The following is a 24,986-nucleotide window of genomic DNA, read 5'->3' on the forward strand; positions in this document are numbered from 1 at the left end:
CCTCCCCTGGCACAGCTTGAGGCTATGTCCTCTCATCCTGTCACTAGTTGCCTGGAAGAAGCACCTTGCTACAGCCTCCTTTCAGGTAGTTGAAGAGAGGGAGCCATCGTGGGGAGGGAGTAATGCCCAGGACACATAACCATACGAGCCAAAATTGTGTCTAACCCTTACATAAGCTTCTGCATTCATCTTCAAATAGATTCAACATATAAGGTTTATATACAGTGGGATCCTCTGGGAACATCTGTATTCAGTTACGCAGATGATACTGCTGAGAAATATTTCAAGGAGTGTACGCAGAACTGCCCGATTACATTGTGCTATAGATGCCACAAGCACCAGGCTGCGTTACCATATATGGACACTGGTTTCATTTTTACTAAACTGACTGTGATAAAAAAACATAAGCACTGATGCTTTTAAAAAAAATTCTGGCAATGGATGTGGTAATGAAGAATATATAAATGCCTCATACCTGAAGCAGGAAACTATTTACATATTATATTTCACAGAAATCAACTCTACGAACTCCTACTGGTGTAAAGGTGTTAACTCCTGGTATCAAAAATAACATACACTCCCAGGAAAGAGCTATTTGCTAGGTTAACCTCATTTTGATCAGGAGATGAGTTGCTGCTACTCATAAAGATCTGCAATTCACTTGTGAGAAAGGTCAGCTGAACAATTTATATTCAAAGACCGTCGGTGTTATGACATTTTCCATAATGAACTCCAGAAAAACAAAGGCTGCTCTGGCTGGCAGCCCTGAGGTAACAGAAAGACCTGGCAATATTTGTGAAGAATTGATCATGTTTAACCCAGAAACAATAAGCAACCCCAAATTTAGGATAATTTTTGGAATATTACTGCTGTTATTATCATTACTATGTCTTTTATGGTAGCAGGTAGGGACCCACCCAATATTAGTATCTCATAATGCTGAATGTTACATGAGCATAGAGCAAAACAAAATATCACTCATTAAGAAGTAAAGTCTTGCTCAGTTTTTCCTAAGCATTATGTCTCCCAGCCCCCCTGAACACATGATATCAGATCTAAGTAATGCTTTGTTAATGCAAAGCTGATATGATTCAATTGGAATAACAAAGGATATTAAATCAGGACACTCCTTCCATCTCTGGGTACATCAGCTTTAGGGTGACTTTGTGCCAGCAGTGTTTACATGAGGGTAAGAGTCTGTGTTTATTGAATTTATGGCTAACCTAGATTTTTATTATGATTATTTTCCCTGAATTGGTCAACAGAATGTTAACCATGCACTGATTCAAATTAATGTCTACTTCAGCAATTATGTATGCCATTTTTATTTTTCCCCTTTTCCATCTGAAATAAAAAAAATTATTGTCATGCAAGTTTACAGTACTTTGTTCTAAACCAGAAAAAAATAGGATAGTTAAATGTATTCACCATGTATTAATTCAGTTTTCCCTTTCCCCATTAGTCCTGACTGTGCTTCAATAGCAAATTACTTAATAAAATAAGCAACTGGCAAATAATTGAAATGCACAAACCTACTGATTAGTCTTCTCATTAGTCTATATTGCTGAAGTGGGGAGACAGCATGAATCAGTTCTGCCGTACAAATTCCAGACACAGTAGAATATCTATGCAGTCGCATACGCCTCTGAGCTAAATATTTTCTTTCTTTCAGCTTTATAATCCTCAATCACTCTAGAGGAAAAAAAAGAATGTATTCCTTTGAATTTAGTGTAACTGTCCATGCATGACTAAGAATCACAGGACTAGGGGCCTGATTTGAAGCGAATGTAACATCACCAACTAATTACATAGCAGAAAAAGCCAAATTCCATGATATTTTAAAATAATTAAGAAGGAATGTCTTTAGATTAATTATAAGATTAACTATTTAGTTTTACTTTCTCTTTGCAATTTTGTTATACAGTCAACATACTGGTTTTAAAGTACAGAGTGAGACAATTAAGTTCTGAATGTGTGAACAGTTACACCATCAGCTACAGGCAATTTACATTTGGTTTTAATTTAAGGTTATTAATCTGCCTATAAACATTATAACATGCTCAGTTCTAGAACTGCTGCAGCCCTTAGCATCCAAGTCTGTCCCACGCCTGCTCCCTAAGTTGAGACAGTAACTATGTGTTTCTAATCCCAAAATTGAAACGTTCAGTTCCCTGCAGTAGCTCCCTTCTGGGGGCATGTAGGACCCAATACATTTTGGCCTGTCCTAGCTTTTGCAATGTCTTAAGTACAAATATTTCTTTTTTTACACATTGAATATCAAAAGTAATATATAGTTTTCTTTTATGCTACAATACTGCTATACTTCTTTTTATTCCTAACAGTTGCTTTTTGTACTATCACAAAATGCAAGGCCTGAATTCCTGCCAAGCAATTACACAGTCCTGCCGTTAGTTTTAATCCTAAAATGTAAATAAAAGTATTATGCAGGCCTAGATAATATTAGATACAGCTACCAAAATGGCAGTGGGAAATAAGAAAGTTAGATCTTAGGGATGAATTGCCAGCTAAATACTAAAGCCTCCCAAAACCCTTTTGCTTTCACTGCTAATACAAAACCTTCATTGCCAATCTCTCCTAATGGAGCATATCTAAATAGCCTTAAGCTCCTTACTTGCACATTTTTAATACATACTGACGCAATAGGGCATCTATTGTGGCACTTACACTGGTAAATACAATTAAAGTGAATAGAAAGCAATCTTAAATTCAGAGCAATAAGATACATAAATACATATGAACAAGAACAGTACAACAAGAATGCCATTTATTTGCTTTTCCATGCTGTCTGGATCACCCCTGTTTTAGAAATACTATGAGGTGTTATTTACACTGATACCACACTATTCATTGAGGCAGTCAAAGTGCTCTGTGGACATTAGCTCAAGTCACATTTGTGAGGCAGAGGCTTAAGCAGGAGGTAGTGAAAGGCAAATTCCTGTAGCTCCAACAAAGGTGAAGAGAGGTGAAAGCATACTGCCTTCTGACGAAAAAGGAGGATCAGAGGTGATTTTTTGCTTTTAGTGAAGAGAAAAAAACTAGTGGTTTTAAACCTCTTTTTCCCTTGTTTTCACTCTTTCTTTGTCTCACAGATGGAAAAAGTGGAGCAGAAAATTGCTTTACCCAAAGCCGCACACTGGCAGTAATTGAACTAGCAGCCAGCATTGGTTTAAATAGAAAATGTGCAATACATTCAAAGTATTTGGGCTACTCTAACTGCTGTTTCTTTCTCTTGACCACATATACCATTTACTTTTCAACTGTATTTGCACAGCACTTCTGGCAAAAGAATCTTGTAGGGATTCCTAAATTTTGTGTTGCTTTCAAAGAGCTTCAAAAAAACAAGAAGGAATATATAGGAAATACTAAACTCACTACATTCTTGAGGGAGAGTCTCAAATTTTAGATGCTGTTTTCCCAAGAAAAATATTAAGGAGGAAGCTCTACTTTCTGTTCTTGTCCAGCAATTGTCACCCTGAGTTCTAGTATAAAGCAACTGGTGGATCTTACAGACAGCCTAGTACTGTCCCACTGTGCTGTGAATACACTAAACTGAGTGATGGTCCTTGTTTTGCTCAACGTATAGTCTTAAGGATCAACACATTGAAAAAAAAATAAAATACCCATTTATTAGATGAGAATTGAGATGCTAAGAAGTTAAGAAATGAGGCCAGTAACAACAGAGGTTGGTGACAGACCTCAGGTAATGCCTGGAGACCACTCTAGTTCTCTATGGCATACTGCTACTCCAGCTTAAGAAGATAAACATCATGTGTTTGAAGGAGTCCATATAGCAGAGACTAATAGAAAATAAAAGCAAAAAGTAATGGAGCTTAAAAGATTCATACCTCCTTCGCCAAAAAAGCTGTTTTTATATCAGAGGTGAGATTGAGGTTCACCAGATCATACTTATAAATCCAAGGGGAACTGATTTTGTTCTCAAAGAGGGGCTAAAGAGCAGTGGTTGCATTGAGTCACAATGAAGAATGAAACTTTTGTGCAGCTTTTGTGGTAAATGAGATCAGACATCACAGCTGCATTAAAGGATCTGTTGAAAAGAACCACAAAGGCTGGCTAACATCCAGCAGGCCATCAAGTGGCTGCCATTTCAACATGGGGAAGCAATTGTCTGCAGAAACTGTTATGTGCAAAATCTTGCTATGGGCAACAAGAAATCCACCCTATGTATAAAGTCACACCAAATCTATTATAATTGCAACCTTAGCAATTTAATCAAAGAATTATTTTCAGTCCAAATCTAATTATTGTAGAAAAAGAAAGGAAATAAAAATAAAAAAACCTGTATAAGAAGTCTCAAAAATGATACTACACTTAAAATCGTTATGGATGCACACCTAGTGCCTATACCTACCCCTTTTCCTGGTGTCGTGCTTACCCTTTCACCTCATGTGGCTTCCATCTGGTAGAGGCAGAACAGTGGATTATCAGCATCTGGAGTCCTATGCCTTCAGAAGTATGATGTTGGTGTTATGGTTTGTTCTTCTTCCTCTCCTTTTACTTCTTTTGGGAAAAAAAAAGCTGGGGCTATTTTGCATGTTTTCTAATAAAGTTTTACACCTTGCTTTTTCTTTACTGGCCCACAACCGCGTATTTTGCTTTTTTACATCTTAAATACCCACTCTTTCTTCTCTTTTTTACCCCTAAGACTAGTCTTGCCCAGCTCCAGGTTTGCATTTCTTTAACTGACCACTGGAAAGTTTATAGCCTTGGGGACTCCAGTGACAGTCCGTGCCCCATCTCTTACCATCCCCTGCCTCTACTTTACACTGCCGTCAGTGTCTTCGCTTCTCAAGGCTGGTGCTGTTTTGTACACTGTAACATTATGTTAGAGTCATAAAAATATCATTCTACACAGAATAACTACTTAGTATTAATATCTATATAATAACTGCTGTTTCAGCATACAACGCAGAAGTAAAACAAATCAGCCACAGTCCCCCACCCTTAGAAAAATTGTTGTTACAGCTAAATCAAGTAAAAGCAAAGCTCTGAGAAGACTAAGGAAAGGTCAGATAAAGCATGTGTGATAAGCCTCCATCCTGAGGTCTTGTAACACTTGTGATAAAGCCTACTGACTATTACTAGCAATAGCAATACAGTTGCAGCAGTGTTATTAGTATTACTGGTCTACACACTTTTTATTAACTTCCAATTCTGGATTAATATTTGTATGTTGTAAATTCATATGTTGCATGCTGTTGCTATGCAATAGCAAAGGTAAAAATTTCCAGAAAGGGCATGGGAAGGAAGCAGGAATACTGCTGACTAAAAAACAAGCTATTGCACCTGAAAGCATTAGTAAATTTTTATGAGCCCAGTTCATAGTCCACACACATTCAGTTTAGACACACTGGGTGTGTACGCTGCAAACGAGGTCGCAAAAACTTGATACTGGAATTACTGTATGACAGTTGAATTGAAGGCATAATAGCATAAGGATGACTCCTGACTTTATAGGTTATTTCAAGGAAGTGGGGAATATTAAGCATCTTCCAATAGATGGTCTATAAGTATAGAAGAGGATAATTATTTGAGGTTTTGTCTAGTCACAGAATAGAAACTATTTAAAGCAGTGTCAGATCATCTGTTTAAAGTATATATTCACGGCAGAAAGAAATGAACATTTGGCTTTGAAAAAGTAATTTTAATTGATTTTTTCATCAGTACAGTCCAGTATGTTATTCAGAAATGACTTCTTTCAGTAAATGGATTGTGAATCAATAGTAGATATAAATAAAGCAGTACAAAGGGCACAATATTCAACGAGCTGCCAATCGTTGGAGCAGAAGACGGCAGAAATCAGTATTCCAAGATGGTTACAAAAATAAATCAGAAATGGGCAGGTAATACAAAAATATCCACCTTGTAACAGAAATTATAAAGTTCTGTCTGGTCCTAAGAACAACCAAAATATATTTTTGATTTTATGTGCTTTATATGAGAGATAGTATGAGATGGAGTTTTGTTTTAAGTCTGTTTTTCACTAAACATTTGCAAGCCTATCCCTCTTAGAACTCACAGAGTTCTTGAAATATAGAGAATGAATTGCCAGGCTGCCAGAGATCTTTCTGGAGACAGGAAAAAATTTAAAACTGCAGACTTCGTATTATACCTCAAAGGATCAATTCTTGAGATATATTAAATACCCACAATTCCTGTAAAGTCTGTGAAAGTCCTGTAAAGTCAGCACTTTTTAGGATTTGACCTCCAAAAGAAAGAGGAATAAAAATGTTTTACCACACACACAGATTAAAATGAATTTCTATTAGTTATTCATATCAAGACAATCTTAGTTAAATGTTGCTAGTAGGAACTGAGAACATAACTCATATTGTGTCTATCACCACTGTTAATTATTAATGAATAAACATATCATTTGGGACCTAATAGCTAATATTTCCAGGCCATTTGTGTAAATGGTTGCTTTCAACTCTGAGAGTGTCAGTTGCCAGGAATTCAACATCCTTATGTATTTTGTAATTATTAATCATATATTATGCAATCTGAAAAAATCTCATTACTCTCTTATCAAAACTACAAGCTTTGTTTCTGTTAAAAAAAAATGTAATTCTCATGACATAGTTTGAGTCTGCAGATTACACATTCAGTAATGTTTTTTTACAAAAATAAAGATAAGGACAGAATTTTGTAACTACTGACCTACAAGTTAGGATTGTACAAGCTGGTAACCTCATCAACCATGAGGTCTTAGGTCTTTTCCAGAATAATTTGTTAATTAAATGGCAATTTTGGATAATTACTGCAAACCATATAAGTGTCTAATTTCACTTTGAATTCTTCTAAGCCATAATGCTGCAGTAAAAGAGAAACTTGACTCACAGGATAAGCATATTTGAATCAGTTTTGAATTTGCCACATTTTAATACAGCTGTTCCGTTCTCACTGCCTTACAAGAGAGAATTTCCCATTATAGCTTCTTAACCCCATCTGTTAATAATGTTTATAAGAGTACTGCATAGGGAGTCAGCTGGGAACATGGCCCCAAATGTACCAACACTGTCTATAAAATGAAAACTAGTCTCTGCCTGGCAGATTCAATAGACAAAAAGCCTGAAGGAAGCAATAGGGGCAGTGGGAACAATGAGATGGCTGCATACAATGTACCATCTTTACTTTTGTTTTCATTTGAATGTTTCTGTTCTTTTCCTGAGGCTCTGTTATGAAAGACTTGAGTAGACAGCAAGACCGCAGTAACAAGGACACAGACCAAGCTATAGCAAGCAGCCTATCAAAACACATCAGAGATTTCAGAATGCAAACTTCAAGAAAGCAATTCAGTGGTACTGCTAGTTTCTTGATGTGCCTCACTTATTCTTCCCTACATAGCCCATGATCAGCCCAGTACTACCTTAAGTCTTCCACCCCTACACATTCTCGATGAGGAGGATGGACTTTCTTATTCAGTACCTACTCTCTAAAAGGCTAAAAATTCAGTGATTTTGTGTTTTCTATGTATTGGCTAGTTAGAAAGCATTGCCATTTTATAGTTAGAAAACAGAAAGGCAAAAACTGACTCAGGAAATCTGGAAACATAAGAACATTTACAGTATTCTTTTTTCTAATCTATAAACCACTTACTCAAGCTATACATGAAATACTTCATTATTTTTTAGTAAGAAATGAATGCATTACCCCATTCTTGTTAATAAACCTTTCAAATTATTGGATCAATATTAACAATTATTTTGAGCACACTTCAGATGCATATGAGCATAAAATGCATACTCATTATAGCAAAGCAGTCTCAGGCATCCTTGTATTCAATGGCATTGGCAACAACAGTACAGATGAATGAAAGCCCTTTTTACACTGTAGCTATCTCCCAAAGCATTCAAGCACATTAATGCTTAGGAAGGGAGAAAAAAAGACACCAGTACTGTATCTGAGATACAATTTATTTTTTCAAAATTCAATCAGATGAGTGTAAGGTCCATTTGTATCCAGTTTTAACACCTGCCTGTTTCCGTATGTGCCATGCTTGACGTGAACACCTGCTTCCATGCATTTGGAATTGGCAGCCAGTTCTTTCTCACACAAAGTCACGAACTGAGAATAAAGTTCCAACCCTTTTTCTTTTTCAATGTTTGCATGGTACTGCATCTTTCTCCCCTTTGGTTTACCGCCTAGGGTAGCTTGAGGTATGATAAGTACATCGCCTGGTAAATCAAGAACAGAAACAAACTCGCCGTTTTCATTTTCACTTAATTTGACATTCAACAGCATATTGACTGCAAATAAAAATAAAATAAGAGTTAGTATAACTGAAGTAAATTAAACAGGACATCATAAACAAGATTCAAAAAGTATTTTGATGTGTGACAAACTACTCAAGTAAAAGAAACTGTTTATTAATTAAATGAAACATGGACAGTCAATAAATACCAACTAATATGTCCGAGTATTGTGAGGAATGTTAAGGATATGTATATTAACATCAGATGTCTAAAGTTTTATTTTTGGGGGAAGTGATTTGCTATCTAAAATCCTCAAGTAGATTCTAGTTTGACACCCCCAAAAGAACCCAGAGAAGGGTGCACATAATGGCCCTTACTAAATTTTCTAATACTCAAATAGGCAGCATGTGCACAACACTACACATTGTGTAGTGTGCACAACACCATCCTCAGTGCACTTTGGAGAGCTTTGTGCCCTGACTGTCTTTTCACACTGGTTGGAGTAGTTTGCAGCAGAACCCAGCAATGATCTGTGCTGAAGGCACAGCTCCACAGTTCGGTCTCAAATGGAGTGAGAGTCCTTCAGCATTCCACTTGGAGATGTGCAGGGGTCAGTTTGTCTTTTGAGAAAGGAAGTGGGCAGGAAGGTCTGATGCAATTTGCCTTATAAACCAGAATATATAAACTTGCAAATAAAATCAATACATTTACTAACATTAGATTTTCCATGTTTATATAACAAATCAAATCATTACCCCAAAACTTCCTCAAACCCTGTAAAAGCTGTGAGGATACTAATTATGCCTCCATGTTTAATGTTGTTCAAAGCAAAAAGAGCTGAGTTGTGATTCAGGAACCAAAACCACACATTTAAACAGATTCAAAATATATTTAGGAACAACATGCTGTAAACCAGGCACTCGAGGAGGATGGTCATACATGAATCTCCTCATAAGAAACAGAACTTTCTTTTTCTGGCCTGTTTCAGCTGCCCCACAGCTGGAAATGTAATTATTCTCAAGTAACATTCTCATGAAACTCTCACAAGCACAAAATAAATTTTCACATAGATTTAAATATACCCAAATATTTCAACTTTATTTAGCATCTCAGAAAGACTGTGCCCTCCAAGACCAAAGAGAACCCCACAGCAGCTCCTCTCAGCATTTTCAATAGCACCTGTACTTGTGCACTGCTAGGCCCGGCCATTAGCCTGGAATAGACTATCATTACACAACCTTTTGCCAAATCGCTAATATCAGCCAGCCACAGAAAAGAAAAGGGGTATTTTTATCTGGAATACATGGCATCACATATTTTTCCAGGTGATCCAGTGCTACTGATGGAGGAAAGGAGGGAGAAGAAATGACATAAAAGTGGGAAAAAAACCCAACAACAAACCAAAAACAAAAAATTCAAGCCAAAACAGCAGTGGGTGAAGACAGAAATCACTACCATTTGACCTGATCCACAGCATCTTCTCTGCTTTTATGTAAATGTTAAGGTGCATGTGGAAAAGAGGGCAAGAACTGCAGATATTGCTGTTATCACTTTTGAACCAGAAAACTGCACTAAAAATACTCATAGTGTATATAGTACTACTGAAATGAGATGGGAAGGACACTGTCATCCGCTCAGCTCCCTCTACTGGCTGTAATCTTAAATATCCTGCACATACAGTGTGATCAGTGTCAAAATACTTAGCAAATCAAGCCATGAACTATTTGAAATTCAGTTCTGTCCTGGACTGAACCTGTTGCCTGATACATGTAATATGTTAAACAGCAGGTGCAGCATTTTCTCTGTTTCCTAGAAGGTTATCATCATGGGAATTGATTTTCTAAGTTAGTCCTGAGCAGATGGACAGAGTGAGAGGCATGGACAACTGTCAAAAGAAACAAGACAGACCAAACTGTTCTTTTAGGCAGGTGACTGATTTAGAATGATGCCATCTCATGGTTTCTTGACTTCTACTTGTCCAAATAGTTGCTGCCTTCTCTGCCTCTACTGCTTTTCTTCTTTTTCAAATACAAGAATTTAGAAGGGTTATATCATACCGATTTTTGGAACGAGATCCTCATCAGCATCTTTGAAGAAGCATATGTAGATAACAAGCCCTCTTTGGATCTATAAAAGATTACAGAAACCTATGTCAATATTTCTCATTGTCCACAATGCATACTTACAAAAACTGGTATAAAAAATCAAAAAACAACACAACCAAAAAAGGTTATGAGAATAATTTTAGTTATTTTGTATAGCTTCAGACATTAAGTTTACATGCTCTGGAAGCTTATAAGGTATATGCTGGTTATCTGCACAATGCTTCTACATACAAGTAAGCCAATTTATTAGGTCCATGTGAAGCCGAATTTAGTTGAAATGTACAATGTAAAGTATTAACACAGACAAGGTGACAAGATGAATTAGTGTACTTAAATCCAGCATAGGAAATAATTTTGGCTTTTTTTTTTGCTATCAAACATAGGGATAAAATAATTTTCAAGTTTATTTCAAGTTTATTTCCAATTAGGAAGCATAACAAACACCACAGGACTTGTCAGTGAACTAAATTTTATTCTGGTGTTAAAAGTAATCTAGCACAACTTAATTCTGAAAAAAACCCACACAGTCTGATAATTAAAGATTTAAATACGATGACCAACATCTGTGAAGTTGTTCAGAATATTATTAAGTTGTCCAAAATATTATTTATCAGCTTGTGTAATATCTTACTGGTGAAAGAGAACCCTTCCCCTGATTGATAAATCCAGAGTAAAGGATATGCCACTTCCTTAGCATTCAGAGAGACTACTTGTAAGAACTACGTAGGTGAGGGAAGAATTAGGTCTGTACTGAATAGAAAGTACAGGAAAATTCTTGTGTGGCTTTTCTGTTCTCTTGGTGAGTTCTCAAGGTATGCATGTGCAATAACCCGTGCTTTATTAAGACAAACTGATAGGCACTGCAGTCAATGCAGAAGTACACCTGAATGGTTTAACTGTCTCACACACAAGTACACCTGAATGGTTTAACTTCTTCAGGAAAAAAACCCTGAAAGGCATACACTATCCACAGACATACAGTATATAAAAAACCCTCCCCACTGCTTTGTCAAGAATAAGCATCTTAATATTTTTGTTAGAAGAAATATAGATGTGAACTTACTAAATACCACTGAAGAGATGTTAAATAGATTGGGACAGGAAGGAGTCACTAATCAACATTATCAAAGCAAAAAGATAGGAAATGTGAAGAGTTTCTAAAAAATACCGTTATTTAATTTTTCCTCTCTTTTATTTGTTTTTCTTTCCCCTTTTCTCTAAAAGATAAAGGTTTTTGGTTAAGAAAACTTAGCTATACACATAAGATTTTATCCCTTTGTTATTGCAGAGATTAAACAAAATGCTCACAGCAATGACTAAGCTATCCTTTCTCAACTATGTTTTTAGTGACTAACTTCTGAAAAAAGAGAATGCTCTTTGTAGTCAAAATGTCACATGCTAAGAAACTTTCAAACGCTTTAAATGGCTCCTTTCAAAACTCATTTTGACCACTAGAGAATATTATACCTGTTCCCAAATGACTGCCACATTTCATAAACACTGTAACAAATTTGATGGCCTGAACCTCAAATGACGTTTCAAACCATCTGCTCAAAGAGAGAAATGCAGGCTGCCAGACATTACACATCCTTACATGTTTAGCTAAATATTAACTCTAGAAACAGACTAGGGTGAGGATATTAATAGATAATAACAATGCACACATACCTACTAATAAATATGTTTGTGATAAAATAGGCCAAATGCATTTACATTGTACACTTCTGACCACGGCATTAGAAATAAGTGATGCCATGACATAGCATGCATCACAGAAAATAATTTTATTTCTGGGACTTGTGACAGTCTTCTTTTTGCACAGTCTCACTTACAGAAGTAACAATATTCTGCAAACATCTCATTTAAAGAGACAAAAGAGAAAATAAAGTGACGCCTCGAAGTCTTATGGCCTGACAGCTAAAGATTAAGTAACAACATTCATCATTTTCCCAGCTTCTATCATTATTTGATGCCTGGTTTTGAATATCCAATTTATCACAAGATGAAACATGCATATTGAGGAAAATTAGAGATACAGGAGGTTAAACGAAAAGACAATTAATTCAGAGACAACTTAAAGGTTCCAGAGGATGTTTCTATTTGTATTGCATGTTTATGGTCTTCTAGACCGTTTCTCAACCATGATATAGTTAAAAACCATTCAAGTAATTGTAAGCTGAAACTAATGGTTTCAACTATGATTGAAAACTGTGGTTGAACACTATTTTCAACACATGTGCAGCCACGTTTTAACCTCTTGCTAGGTCTTACTTTGTTCTTACTCCGTTTCTTAATTCAATAGAAGATGTAAAATTGAATGACATTACAAGAGCAAACCTAATAATAACATATATCAGTGATCTTATATCACTGTTTCAGGTGTCCTGAGACTTTTGCTCATCACTAGTGTAAGGAATGGTGTAGGGATTGGTGCAATTGTGCAAGAATTTTTAACGGAAAGCCAGAACTTGTTTCACTTAGGAAGACTGCAGAATGCCCTCTCAAACAGGTTAGATTTTTTTTTTCCTTCCTTCAGCATTTCAGAGAAAGTTGCAGAGAGAAGCTGTGAGCAAGCTATCTCTCTCCCCGGTATGCAGAGAGATAACATGTTTGCACACATGTACAAGGCGTCCTAGGGCCAGAGGTAGGGTGGGGAGAAGAGAGAGAAGATAGAAAAAGCCTTGGAGAAGGTGGGGCATTGCCTTTTTTTACCCTAGGGCCCAGTGTGTGTGGCATGGTTAGAACTAGTCCTTGCATCTGAAAGAAACCTTTTTTTTAATCCTTCCACTGCCTTGGTATTCTTGGGAAGAATACCTGTGTATGTGTTACCTTACAAATGGGAACATGTAAACCTTTTGAATCAAAGCAAAACCATTGCCACTGCTGAAGGTCCCCTGTAATGTATCTGCTCTCCATAGTACAAAAAACCAAGTAAAATAACACAAATAAGATGGTCATATAGTCAACACACTGATGTGCAAACAGCCACTGCAAGAACTTACACAGTGACACGTAGGCAGCTGGACAGGGAAGTTGTGCTCTATGTGGATTTACTGTTATCAGTAAAGTGCCTACATAAATAAACCAGCAAAGCAAGTCACTTTGCAACGCTGGCATTTATTATACAACTGTCCTAAGTAATCATCAGATCAGGCAACCTGAATTATGAAGGGCTGAAGTACCCAGCCCTTAGGCCATACAGCCAGCCGTTGCAATGCTGCCTCCAAATGCTGCTTTTTAGCTCTTCTGCAGGAAAAAAACAAATAACTGACTCGTTCCTCATCCTCCTTACTAAATACATCCATCTGAATTTTTCAGGATATTATTAGGAAAACCAAAATATACTCTGTAAAATATTATCTCAACTCTACCTTTATTTTTTTTCCCCAGGAAATTGCAGTGGATAATGAAAATAGAGATACTTTTCATCTTTAGAAAGCCAGTTTGTGAAACTTGCATTAATTATTCTCTGACATTTCCACTTCAAGTTTAGATTTGCTACCCTGTGGGAAGATTTCTTCATATTTCTTATATTCAGCTGCAGCAAAGAGAGATTACATCATCTGCCACAGGTCACAGAACAAGTCTGTGCCTGGTACTTTGCACCTCTTTTTGCTATATTAACCAGAAGACAAATCAAGGGAAAGACGATAAGGAAAAGACAGTTTTCATTTTAGCTGAATATTCATCTTACATTTCTTTTCCCCCATAGTTGTGAAATACACCAAACTACACCTTATTTCCACTCTACCTTTAAAAGGAGAATTCCTTTTTTTCCTAAGTATTTTGCTGTACACATTAGCTTTTTATGGAGGTTATCTAACCAACATTTCTCCATAAAAAAGACATCCAATTCCCAGTAATCCTCAACAGGACCAAAAAACTCAATCGTGAAAACACAATGAAGGCAGTGATTCATGTGTAAGTATAGAGTACACTCCCAACCTTTTTGCAGATAAAGAACATCTGCTCTGAATCTCCTAAAGTACCTACAGGGGTCTCCTACAGCTCAGCAGCTATTCAAAGGCACCCACATAATATGATATTTATAGTATGCTAGAAATGTCTCAAGGTGAGGACCTACTTTTAAGTTGTTATAAAACATCAGGAACACACTGGTTCATGTAAATAGTAGTCGATGAGACCCATATTTTTTATTTTTGCATTGACATGCATATATAGGGAGTAACATTACCCTACCACAAAACATCAGCAGCAGTTTCCTTCTAATGACCTCTACAGTAGTCATACTAAAGAAAGTATCACTTCCCAGTTGTTTTTCCTGCATAGTGACTTCTCTTAAAAAGCCCGAGGTAGCCAAGAAAGACTCCTAAGTACCCATGACAAATATGAGTAAGGTTCATGTCCAAAAAATAATCTGCTGCTGAAATCACCCCAATCTCTTGCAGATTCCTTTAGTGCTTTTCTATTACTTTCCAGAGATTTTTGCTGAATCTGTTAAAAACTTCAAATAAGAGATGTAAACTGCAACCTCCCCTTGTAACAGTTACTCATATCTCTCAATTATAACAACTTCAAACTCTTTTCAGACAGTTTAAAAGATAGCCAGCAAAATTACAGTTCTGCTGTTATTTACTAGATGTACAACTACTTCTGAGATTAGCAAGCTAGAAATAGCTTATTTTTCCTATAGTAATTTATGCTGCAATACACACAGATGCACTTCAGCCAAACATTCTGGTTTCCCAGACCATGCTGCAAAAACTAGGTCTTATGGATCCATCTGCCCCTTCTGAACAAGGAGAGAGAAGTTTTAAGGATAAGGTGAAAGACAAACAGTGAACTCTTTTCAGATTTGTTGAATGAACTCATTAACCCTTTACACATGCTACATGTGTAAAGGGCTAAATAGTTGACCAACCCAAGGGCTAAATAGCTGACACCAGCGTAGATGAGTTATTCTACTGTAGGTAACCCATAAACAGTGACAACTACAGCAGGACAGTGCACCCCACAGGGCAGCCTTCATGCTTTGGTAAAGAGCCCCGGGCTGTATGCACAGCACTTAGCCCAAAGAGTCTGCAGAGCTACCTACCTCTCCCAGCAGGACCATGGGAGGAATATGAGGAAAATACATTTCCCTCAACCTGTGTAGTTGTCTACACCCTAAATTTCATTTTTATTTAGTGGTCTGGTAAAAACCCCCCAAAATCAGAACTACTGCTACCATAGCCCCATTGCCCTTTCCTCTCCAAGTGCACACTATCACACAATAAACAAAGCCGGCAGCTGAGCCCACTAGCCAAGGTTCTGGTGCCTCTGTGAAAGTGTATTCAAGAAAAGAAGGAACAACACGGTCAGAGGGGAAGGAGGTGTTGTGTGGTTGAGCAGCCATGCTCCCGAAGGGACTACAGCCTGCGGAAAACCTCTGCTGGAGCACAGGGAAAGGGAAGGAGCAGCAGGGACAAACCGCCGTGCACCGGACTGAAGGGACTGAGCGTAACCTTGGGTGATGACGAGAGGGTGAGGAAAGGGCTCGAGAGCGAAAACCAGGGACAGGGTAAGAAACGTGCCTGAAAAGAAGCTGAGCCCGGAAAAGGAAGATGGGGGATTTTCCTCAAATCTCCGTAAACGCCCACCCTCGCTTCCCGGCGGCGCACGCGCCCAGGGGATGGAGCGTTCTCCCGGTGCCCGGCCCGGAGCAGCCCCGAGCCGAGCGGAGAAGGGGCGATGCCGAGGGGGCAGCCCCCAGCCCACGTTACCTCCACCCACTGGGCCTCGGCGCCGCGCTCGGGCGGCCGCACCTGCAGCCGGGCGGACACGCTCTGCTGCAGCAGCGCCCGGGCCCGCGCCGGCCGCGCCGCCGCCATGGCGGGCCCGCAGCGCTGGGGGCGGGGGCGGCCCCGGGAACCGCCCTCCCAGCGGTGCCGGCGGGGCTGGAGAAGGGGTGCGGCCATAGGAAAGGAGCGGGCGGGCTTCTGCAGGGGGTAAAATGGGGGCTTCTGATCTGCCAGTGATGTCTGTGGAGAGGGCTGGCGGCAGGGATACAACCTTTGGAACAGAACGAATCAAAGTATTGCTACAGCTGAACTTACTATGACCGTCAGCTACCGGGAAGTGGTTTCTTGTTTCGATGAGAAATGACAGATCTGCTTGTCTTCTGGCGGGGAAATGTTACCTGCTTGTGATAAGTGAAATACACTGTATAGTTTATGCATGAGAAAAAAGGTGAATATTGTTTGTTACTTCTTTAAACACAATGTTTGTTTTTCAGGTGACTGAGAAGAATCTATCAAGTTGGGTCATTTATCTTCAATGATACTGCATTGAGGCAGAGGGAACATAAATGCAGTTAAAAGGGATCTTAGCTAGTGATTAAAATCATCTGGAGAAAAAAGTGCATAGTTTTGAAATGAGATTCCACTTCTAGTGGGAAAAGTTAAAGTATTGTAACTGCTTCTTTTATTATCTTCCAGATCTTGGGCTACATAGCCTGATACTCCTTGAACAGCTCCAAAACTGGAAGAGTTGTGTCTTCCTCCCATCTGTGAATTTTGACAGAGACAAGTTTTGACTAATACTGGCTTCACTGAAATCAGGATAGAACGATGAAGAATTTAGCATCTCTCTTAATTTTAAGACAAGTTGTTATTGTTACAATTATGTTTAAAAAAAAGGAAGAAAAATATTTAATACGTAGCAGTGTGAGTAAGAAGCTGAATCTTACTACCTGGCCTCAATCATAGAGTAAGATTACCAAAGATTACTATTGCAGAGCAAGGGTCAATATGCACTTGTGAATAGTCAATATCACACATAGGGATATATTCGTCTTCTGTCTGTCATTTTAAAATAAGATTCTTTAATGAGTGTTCAGTGAGGTTGCTCTTCCCAAAGCAAACCTTCATGGAAGAGCAGGAAATTGCACTATGTGGTTAGTGTATAAAGTAGCTCGTTTTTGCTAGCTGTAGGGTATTGTAAAGTATGAGCTGTTTTTATTTAAACTAAACTAATTTTATTTAAAATACCTTCTGTTCATTTACTTGAAAGCTGTATCCCCAGTCTCATTAAGAAGAGTTTAATGAGGTAGAAATCCATTTAAAATGAGAGGGGTTTTCCATATATATTTGCAATATAAATGGATTGTTAAGTAAAATGGATTTTACTACAGTCTGAGCAAATTATGTAATCAGATTATAAAGGAATATTAATATATAAGGATATTGATTGGTTTTTTGGTGCAGGGCCATCATTTACACCAGGACGTGATGGCGAACATTTATTCATGTGCAAGTTTCAACACAAATGCCTGTGAAACAGTACATAGAAAAAATTGTTTGACATCATCATTTATTCATGGATTCTTGGTGGAATTATGTAATATTTTCATTGGGAAGCCAAATTAATTCTCCACATCTTGAATTTTTTTAATCTTAAGGGTCGATCATTAGATTAAGGGCCTCTCTTTGTACGCCCAAGAATGACAGTAAATTTGTTGGTTAAATTTTAGGTGTGAATTTGATTGTGGATTTTGTATAGAAAAACACCTCTTGGCATCTAAAGAAAATATCCATGCATAAAATATATTGATATTTTTATCAGTTACTATATAAAGACATTTTGCTACGTGTTTTGGATTTGACTTAGAATATTTCCTGTATCCTCTCTGCTTGTTGTGACTGGAGCAGAAAGTAGGTATTTTGGAAATGGTACCCGGAAGATATTTGTGGTTATTTTCACATCAGTTCTCTTTCAGAGGTGCAGATTGCAGTCTTGCAAATTTCAGTGGCCATGTGTTTTTTCTTACCCTTTGTGTGAATGGTCATGTGTCTCAGTTCAGGAAGGGTTTAGACAACACTCCTAGGCACATGGTGTGATTCTTGGGGTGTCCTGCACAGGGCCAGGTGTTGGACTCGATGATCCTGATGGGTCCCTTCCAACTCAGCATATTCTATGATTCTATGCATATTTGGAATGAATACTTTTGTCAAGAGTTGGTTGGATGCTGGGATATCTACCTATGCAGGGACTTGGCTTTCTCCTGTTTTATAAGAGGATGAAATGCTAGAGGTCTTTAAGTACCAAAACGATCACAAGTGATTGAATTTTTCCCTAGTGATGTTTTTTTGTTGTTGTTAGGATTAAGTTTGGGGTTGCATACCATTTGGCAGGGGCAGTAGTTGAGTGGACCTTTGAAGGAACAAGACATATCTGGGATGTTATTCCTTTGTCTATGGTGTCTGAAACACCAATACTGAAACAACAGGTCAATCGCTCAAAGAAATAAAAAAAAAATGCATATCTTTAGTCCAAGATGTTTAAGCTACCACAAGACAGCTCAGAATGTTAGTGTGATTTGTTTTTGAAGTGATGTTTATGATCTTACATCTTGAACTGAGGCAAGTCCTTCACTTTCATTTGAATGATGATCCATTTTTCTTCTCTTTTTCTCCCAGTTAAGTTATTTTGCTTCTCTTTTTGAGCTACTTGCCTCATCACAGATAGCATGAATAGGTTCTGTGGCTCTTATATTTGGTAATTATTTTTTGTAGCGTGTTTCTCAGTCTAGTTCAAGACCCAATTAAGTTTTCTAAATCCTCAGAATTGTTAGCTGAAATGCCAATTAGCTGAAAGAGACAAGATATTGCTCAACAGTGATGTAGCTGCAGAGAGGACTAGCTGGTGATGTTAGAATCATTTTACAGTCTAAGACACATGATGACTGTTTAGTACTGAATTCTTCTATACAAAACACTGTCCAGACATTAAGGTCAGAAAAACGTCTGCCTCCCAACCACCATCCTCCTTCCTTGGAGGTATTTAAATAAGGAAAGCAAAGAGGGCATAAAGAGTTTCCCTAGCACAAGTTAGGCAGCAGAAATAAGATGGAATAGCAGTCCTGTCACTCAGAGACCACAAGTATTGCACAACCTGTATACAGCTACCAGAAACGGCTCTTCCAGAGAAGACATAGAGTGAAGACTGTCCCTCACTTTGCCTTCCAAAATGACCTCCATATCTGTTTAGCATTCAAAATAACCATTGCAGACTTCTGGGGTAAGATGATTGAGAGGAAGAGATGATAATGTGATTTTTATTTTTCTGGTTTGCAACATAAATCTGAGGAAGCTTCTTCAGCCCCAGTTCTGTGGCATCAGAGTTGGTACACCTCTTTAGCTCTCCCAGCCGAGCTAACCTAATGTTCCCACAAAGGTCAGAATTGTTTACAGGGAAAGCTGGTATTCCTGTTGTGGAAGTAAAATTCTGTGATTTGAGCAGTTGATTTTATCTGTGTTTAAAGAATGCAGCAAAAATCGAATACACTATTAAAAATAGATTAGTGTTTTGTTTAGTCCTGCATACAATTACTAAACAGATATTGAAATGTGTTAGAGTAATCAAAAGTTAATTAAATTTATGAACTAAAATAACTGATTTGGCGTGAATGCTGTCAGGTACAATTTCTGTTTTTCTATATGAGAAGCAGAATTTGGATCTATTAAGGGGAAAAAAAGTATCCAAATAAGACACACGGTGTACTTGCTTAATTCAGGCCAGCTTTGATCAAAGTCAGCTTCAGCTTCTTGTGCACTGTGTGGAGCTGCTGACCATACATCAGTGCAGAGCCTGGCACTGCTCTGGCAGCACAACAGGCAGTGGTTCTGCTTTGCTTCAAGCCACTGAGCTAACCCATGCCTGACTAAACTAGAGGGGTGTTGCAAACTGGGTTCCTTCTGATGGAGCAGGTGTTTAGATTAGGCACGGTGGAGCACAGGTTGTACATTCTTTATTGTCCTATTCAGGGTTGGTTTGGTGCAGACTCTGACTCCCCACCAAGTGCTTGTGCTGTGTTCCACAGCCCATGTATTATTGGCCTCTGTTATGCATGGCCCCTGCCACATAAAGGAAATAAAATCTGTTCTCTTCCCTGGGCACTGCTGCATCTCTGCTCTCTTCTTGTTAGTTAATCCCTTTATTTTTCATCTTCAGTGAGAAATTTTGATGATAACGTGAGGATGTTGCTGTAGACAGAAATGTATCAACATCTTCTAGGAGCTGAAACTTGAGCTTCCATGTTTTCAATAGATGACATATGTAACATTATCAGTGTTGGCAAAAAGCCTCATGTTATTAAAAATGTACATGGAATGAGATGTGGCTTTTTCTGCTCCTTTCGCAAACAGTATGAGAGATCATTTATTATTCTCTCTGTACCTGGAGGACTGCTTCCCTCCAGTTACTGTTGTGTATGAGGCATAATAAGGCTGCATGTCATTTTTTTTTTTTTATATGGATGACTTTCAAGGTAAAACTTACCACAGCTTCAGGCCAAAAGCTTCCTCCTTGAGTCATAGCTCCTAATCATTTTTTTCCCTCAGGCATATTGATCCTTAGTTAGTCAGGAGAGCATGCACACAAATGATAGTCATTAGGAAATTCTCTGAATGGCAAGCCTCCGAAGTCATCCCAAGTGCTATTTTGCCATGCGTCATGATAAAACTCAGTGAGTTTGAGGACATGCTAATTATATGCTTGGTCTGATATTTATCAGTTGTTGGAGCTATTGTTCCCAGAACACAGCAACCTCTTGCAGCACAGTTCAACAAGATTGCCAGAGCTCAGTGAGCTAAGCAGGGTTGACAGATTTTGGCATTTTATTCCCTTCAGTGTGAGAACATTGCAATGCGATGCTGTACCATAGCACACCATCATATACTGATACAGTGATGTTGGTCTATGGGCTTTTCTTAAAATTATATTTTGGGAACTTACTCCCCTTAGAACAAATAGCAACTGTAGGACTGTCATTTACCATCAGCCTTTGGTTTTTGATTGTTTCAGCTAATACAATAGTTTTATTTATGTGTATATATATATATATATATATATATATATATAAAATCTTTTTATTATTTTAACCAACTTACATAGAAGGTGATCTTGGGGGGAAAAAGCAGATGTTTAATGCAGGGAGCTAAATAATAAAAGACTGTAAATTCTAATGAATATTCATGGAGTCAAATAAGATAATAGACCACATGGTAAGAAATAAGTGGCTTCCTGACTTCCAGTGTAGCTTAACATGTCAAAGAGCTTCTAGTGTCAAGAACTGTATTTTAATTTTTAACTTTCACACTTTCTCAAAGCACAGATTTTTTAATGCATGTTTCTGAGCTCATTTGGTGTGCTACTATTAGTTTATTATTAGATACCTCAGAAGCACCGCAATGATGAAAAGATTTTTCGCATAATCTTTGTTTTTTGCTTTTTTAAACTGTCAGGGAGTCACAGTTTCTTTCTTTTACAATAGGTGCTAAATAGCTGTCACAGAGTGGAAGTAAAAGACTTTATCTTCAATATTTGATGTTATAAAGAAATAGAAAAAATGATATTTGGTATAGCTTTTTCTTAAAGAGCTTTTTATTTCACAGATAATTCTTAGAACTGCTGGAGGCATACATTTTTATGCTTAACAGGATAAAACAATTACTCTGTAACTTGGGATATTTTAATATCACAGATATTTAAGCTTTCCTTGGATACTCTGTTGCCCATAGGACAAAAAATAATCGTTTTCATAATAACAGTCTGAATGAGGGACATATCAAAAATCCTTCACTTTTGTGCCCACAAATAAATTCCTGCACAAATATGACATTTTAGCTCCTGTTAGAGAAAACACAGATCTAACTAATGCACTCTGGAGTTTGGAGAATGACTGAGCTCAATTTCAGGTAAACCTCTAGGCTATATCTGTACTAGAAAGAATCAATAGCAGGAAATATTCTTGGCCACTGCAATGGTTCCTGACATACTTTTGGCCAGGTCTCACTAACAAAAAAATTTTGGTCCTGGTTCAGCAGTTAAGAACCAGTTAAGAACCTCTGGCTCAATGTAAAACCCTGAGGAAGAGTTACTTACCTTCACACTTGAGGATTAATCAGAGGATTGTGTTCCAAGAATTGGTGCTCTGGCTCCACAGTGGTGGAGTGCCTCACAGTTCTATGTGATAGTGCTTCAAACAGTTTGCACAGACACAATAAGTGTTCTTAGATCATGTTTATTTTCAGCAGAGATTGATCCTTGCACACCAACCTCTGGAGCAAGTTGCTAGTGTAAGTGGTCCATAAGTGATCCATATGCACCCAAAGTGCATCAGTGCCCTTCTGAAATACCTTGCACTGCTAGTGCACTGGAATTTATGGGATAAGTATTGAATGGCCATGGAACAAAACCGAAGTGATTTAGATTAACCAGATTTTAAAAATAATAACACCGAAACAAGTAAAAATTGATGTCATGTTTCAATCAGCCTCATTGGTCAAATAAGATTAATTTGCTACACAGAACTCATTTAGGCTCAAGGTTCTGATGTTAACAAAAATGCTTCCTGTGGAACACAAGCTCATTACTGAGAAAAATGAATGAAAAGGAGAACTAAAATGATTTCAGAAACTGTGGCTGGATGTCACTGTGATGCAGATCAGTGGTGTCAAATGGTTTACTGAAGCCTTTAGGACAGTGACCATCATTTTTATTCTGTATTTGTACAATGTCTAACACAACAGGACTCTTTCTGCCCCTGGGACTCTTATCATTGCAATTTATCTCCATCACTGGAAAAAAAAAATAGATAGGAAAAAAGAAAGAAAATGCCAGTTTTCCTTCAATGTTTGTGAAATATATGGCAAAGATTAAGAATACTTTCAAAACCTTTGATTTCGTGTTTTCTTCAAGTATGGAAACACTGTTAATTTGAATTAATTCCATTCATGCAAGGAATATCTATCTATCAGGTACCTAAGAAAAATTATGTAGCTTTGTTACAGAAGAGCATATTCAACAAAATAAATCTCTTAATTTTATGCACCACTTCCTTAAGGCGGGAAAAATTGCTGTAATATCAGCCGCATCTTCGCTGTTACTGTAGTAAGCAATATTAGCCTGAAGAACTTGATGACTGACTTCAGAAGAGTCTAGTGCCAATTTAAATAAGGTTTTTATCTCTTCTTGACTGTGAAAGACTGCACTGACTAAAATGTCCACAGGAAAGCAATATACAAACTAAATTGGTCTCAATTCTGCCAGACCTTCTTCCTCATTTATCAGAACCAAACTAAAGTAGACAATTGCATTTTTTTCTCAGTTTAAGGTTTGGCAATGCAATCGCATCTGTTGAAGTTACTTATGTGGTCTTATATTTATTTGAGATAGTAATACACGTGATAAAGAAAAATGAAGAAATTATTGTTTCTTCTGTGTTTTCATTGTGCTTGTTAAGATCTTACAGTTTCCAGCACTGCCATATATAACCAACGTTTTTCTTCTTAAACAAGGTAATATTTTTTAAGAAAGCACAGGTAAACCTCCCTTGTTTTGTGTGGATATTTGAAATCAGAATCTGTTAAAATGCCTTGGTCCAAATTTACTTTGCAACAACTGCCTCTGTATCAGTGATGTTGACCTTGTTGCCTAAGCCTAGCAGAAAAAAGACATTAAAAGAGAAATTCTAATGAATGAGAGGCAATAGTGGGAGATGTAAGGACTCTCCTCATATATGCCTGCAGTTGTTTTCTCCTCTAAGGCCTGAAATTCCCTCCTCACATGTTTGTAAGATGTGCCTTACTGATACATCGGGAGCCTGTTACCCCCAAGTATGACACCAAGCCCACATGCACAGGCTCTGTCAAGCTGATGCTGATCTCTGTAAGACCAGATCAGTATCTCAGCATGAAGTAAAGCAGCCTGGACGTTGCTTTAATTTCCACGAGGAGCATAGCGAAGGTAAAGCAAAGAACTCACACCAGTGGGCATTTTGAAAAACCTTGGGAACAACTCCAATTTAAAAAAGCATGGAAAAAAAAGGGAATGTGTTAACCCCAGGTATCCTCCTTGCTCTCTAGCAGTCTGATGCTCAGATGGAAACAGCCTCTAGCTTTTAAAACGCAATCACAGTGAGGGTTTTCCTCGCCTCTCCAGAAGTGCCATACTTTAGGGCATTGTATCTTATTTGAACATATTACAATATGTGGGAAATTATCTAATAATTGAATGTATTCATCTATATTTCTTAAACATGCAACATCAGCCTCATTGTCCATCACATGAGCTTTGAAAACTGGCTTAAAATTTAACTATGTAAGAATTCCTTTCTTCAGCAACCAAGTAATTATCACCATGTGGACAAAAAAACCTTAAAAATCAGCATTTAAAATGTATTTATCTTTAAGGTGCCAGGGCTGGCCAACCAGCCAGGGAAAACCCCCCCAGAATCTGAGACACCCCCTGCCCCCATGCCACACACTCACTTCAGCATGCCGTGGTATACCTTTGTGGCCAAAGATTACAGGCCTGATCATGAAGCTAAAATGACCCCTTAGTTTTGAAGAACATTTTTTTAGCCACTCTTTAATGTAATTTTTAGTTCAAATTGTGACCAAAAAAGATGGCTCATATGAGAAAGAGTTTGCAGTGTGCTAACTTACTATATTATTAATATGGTACTATGCAAACATCCAGAAATGAGAATGGAAACACAGGGTTCCATCAGCCTTGAAAGCTTCTGGGTTTGATAATATTCTCTTTTTTTAGCTGCTTACTTCCTACTGCATACAAATCAACCTAATTATCTACCAAGTAATTTTTCAAATGTTAATTAATTTTGAAATTTGGAGTCATTTTGGCA

The 24,986-nt window shown here is 37.7% G+C and overlaps 1 protein-coding gene and 1 long non-coding RNA gene across 2 annotated transcripts; one reads left to right on the top strand and one right to left on the bottom strand.

The window, feature by feature from the left end:
• Positions 1-5,662: 5,662 nt before the first annotated feature.
• DTD2 (D-aminoacyl-tRNA deacylase 2) lies at positions 5,663-16,209 on the bottom strand. Its single transcript, XM_064658582.1, has 3 exons — positions 16,063-16,209; positions 10,292-10,361; positions 5,663-8,288 (listed from the first exon to the last, which is right to left on the bottom strand). The coding sequence occupies exons 1-3, from the start codon at positions 16,168-16,170 to the stop codon at positions 7,963-7,965; spliced, it is 504 nt and encodes a 167-aa protein (XP_064514652.1). The 5' UTR covers positions 16,171-16,209; the 3' UTR covers positions 5,663-7,962.
• On the top strand, positions 16,185-20,232 carry LOC135415986 (uncharacterized). Its single transcript, XR_010431377.1, has 2 exons — positions 16,185-16,671; positions 16,777-20,232. It is a non-coding gene; the product is annotated as an uncharacterized LOC135415986 (long non-coding RNA).
• The last annotated feature ends 4,754 nt before the right edge of the window (positions 20,233-24,986 follow it).

This window comes from Pseudopipra pipra, chromosome 6 (assembly GCF_036250125.1).
Source record: "Pseudopipra pipra isolate bDixPip1 chromosome 6, bDixPip1.hap1, whole genome shotgun sequence".
Classification (NCBI taxonomy): Eukaryota; Metazoa; Chordata; class Aves; order Passeriformes; family Pipridae; genus Pseudopipra; species Pseudopipra pipra.

What these genes read in the sequence shown, in the direction of transcription:
- DTD2 (XM_064658582.1), bottom strand. Translation starts at nt 16,170, where the DNA reads ATGGCGGCGGCGCGGCCGGCGCGGGCCCGGGCGCTGCTGCAGCAGAGC. An exon ending in CCGAGGCCCAGTGGGTGGAG is followed by an intron (nt 10,362 to 16,062) that starts GTAACGTGGGCT and finishes AATCTTTTATAG; the next exon opens with ATCCAAAGAGGGCTTGTTAT. An exon ending in GGATCTCGTTCCAAAAATCG is followed by an intron (nt 8,289 to 10,291) that starts GTATGATATAAC and finishes TTTTATTTGCAG; the next exon opens with TCAATATGCTGTTGAATGTC.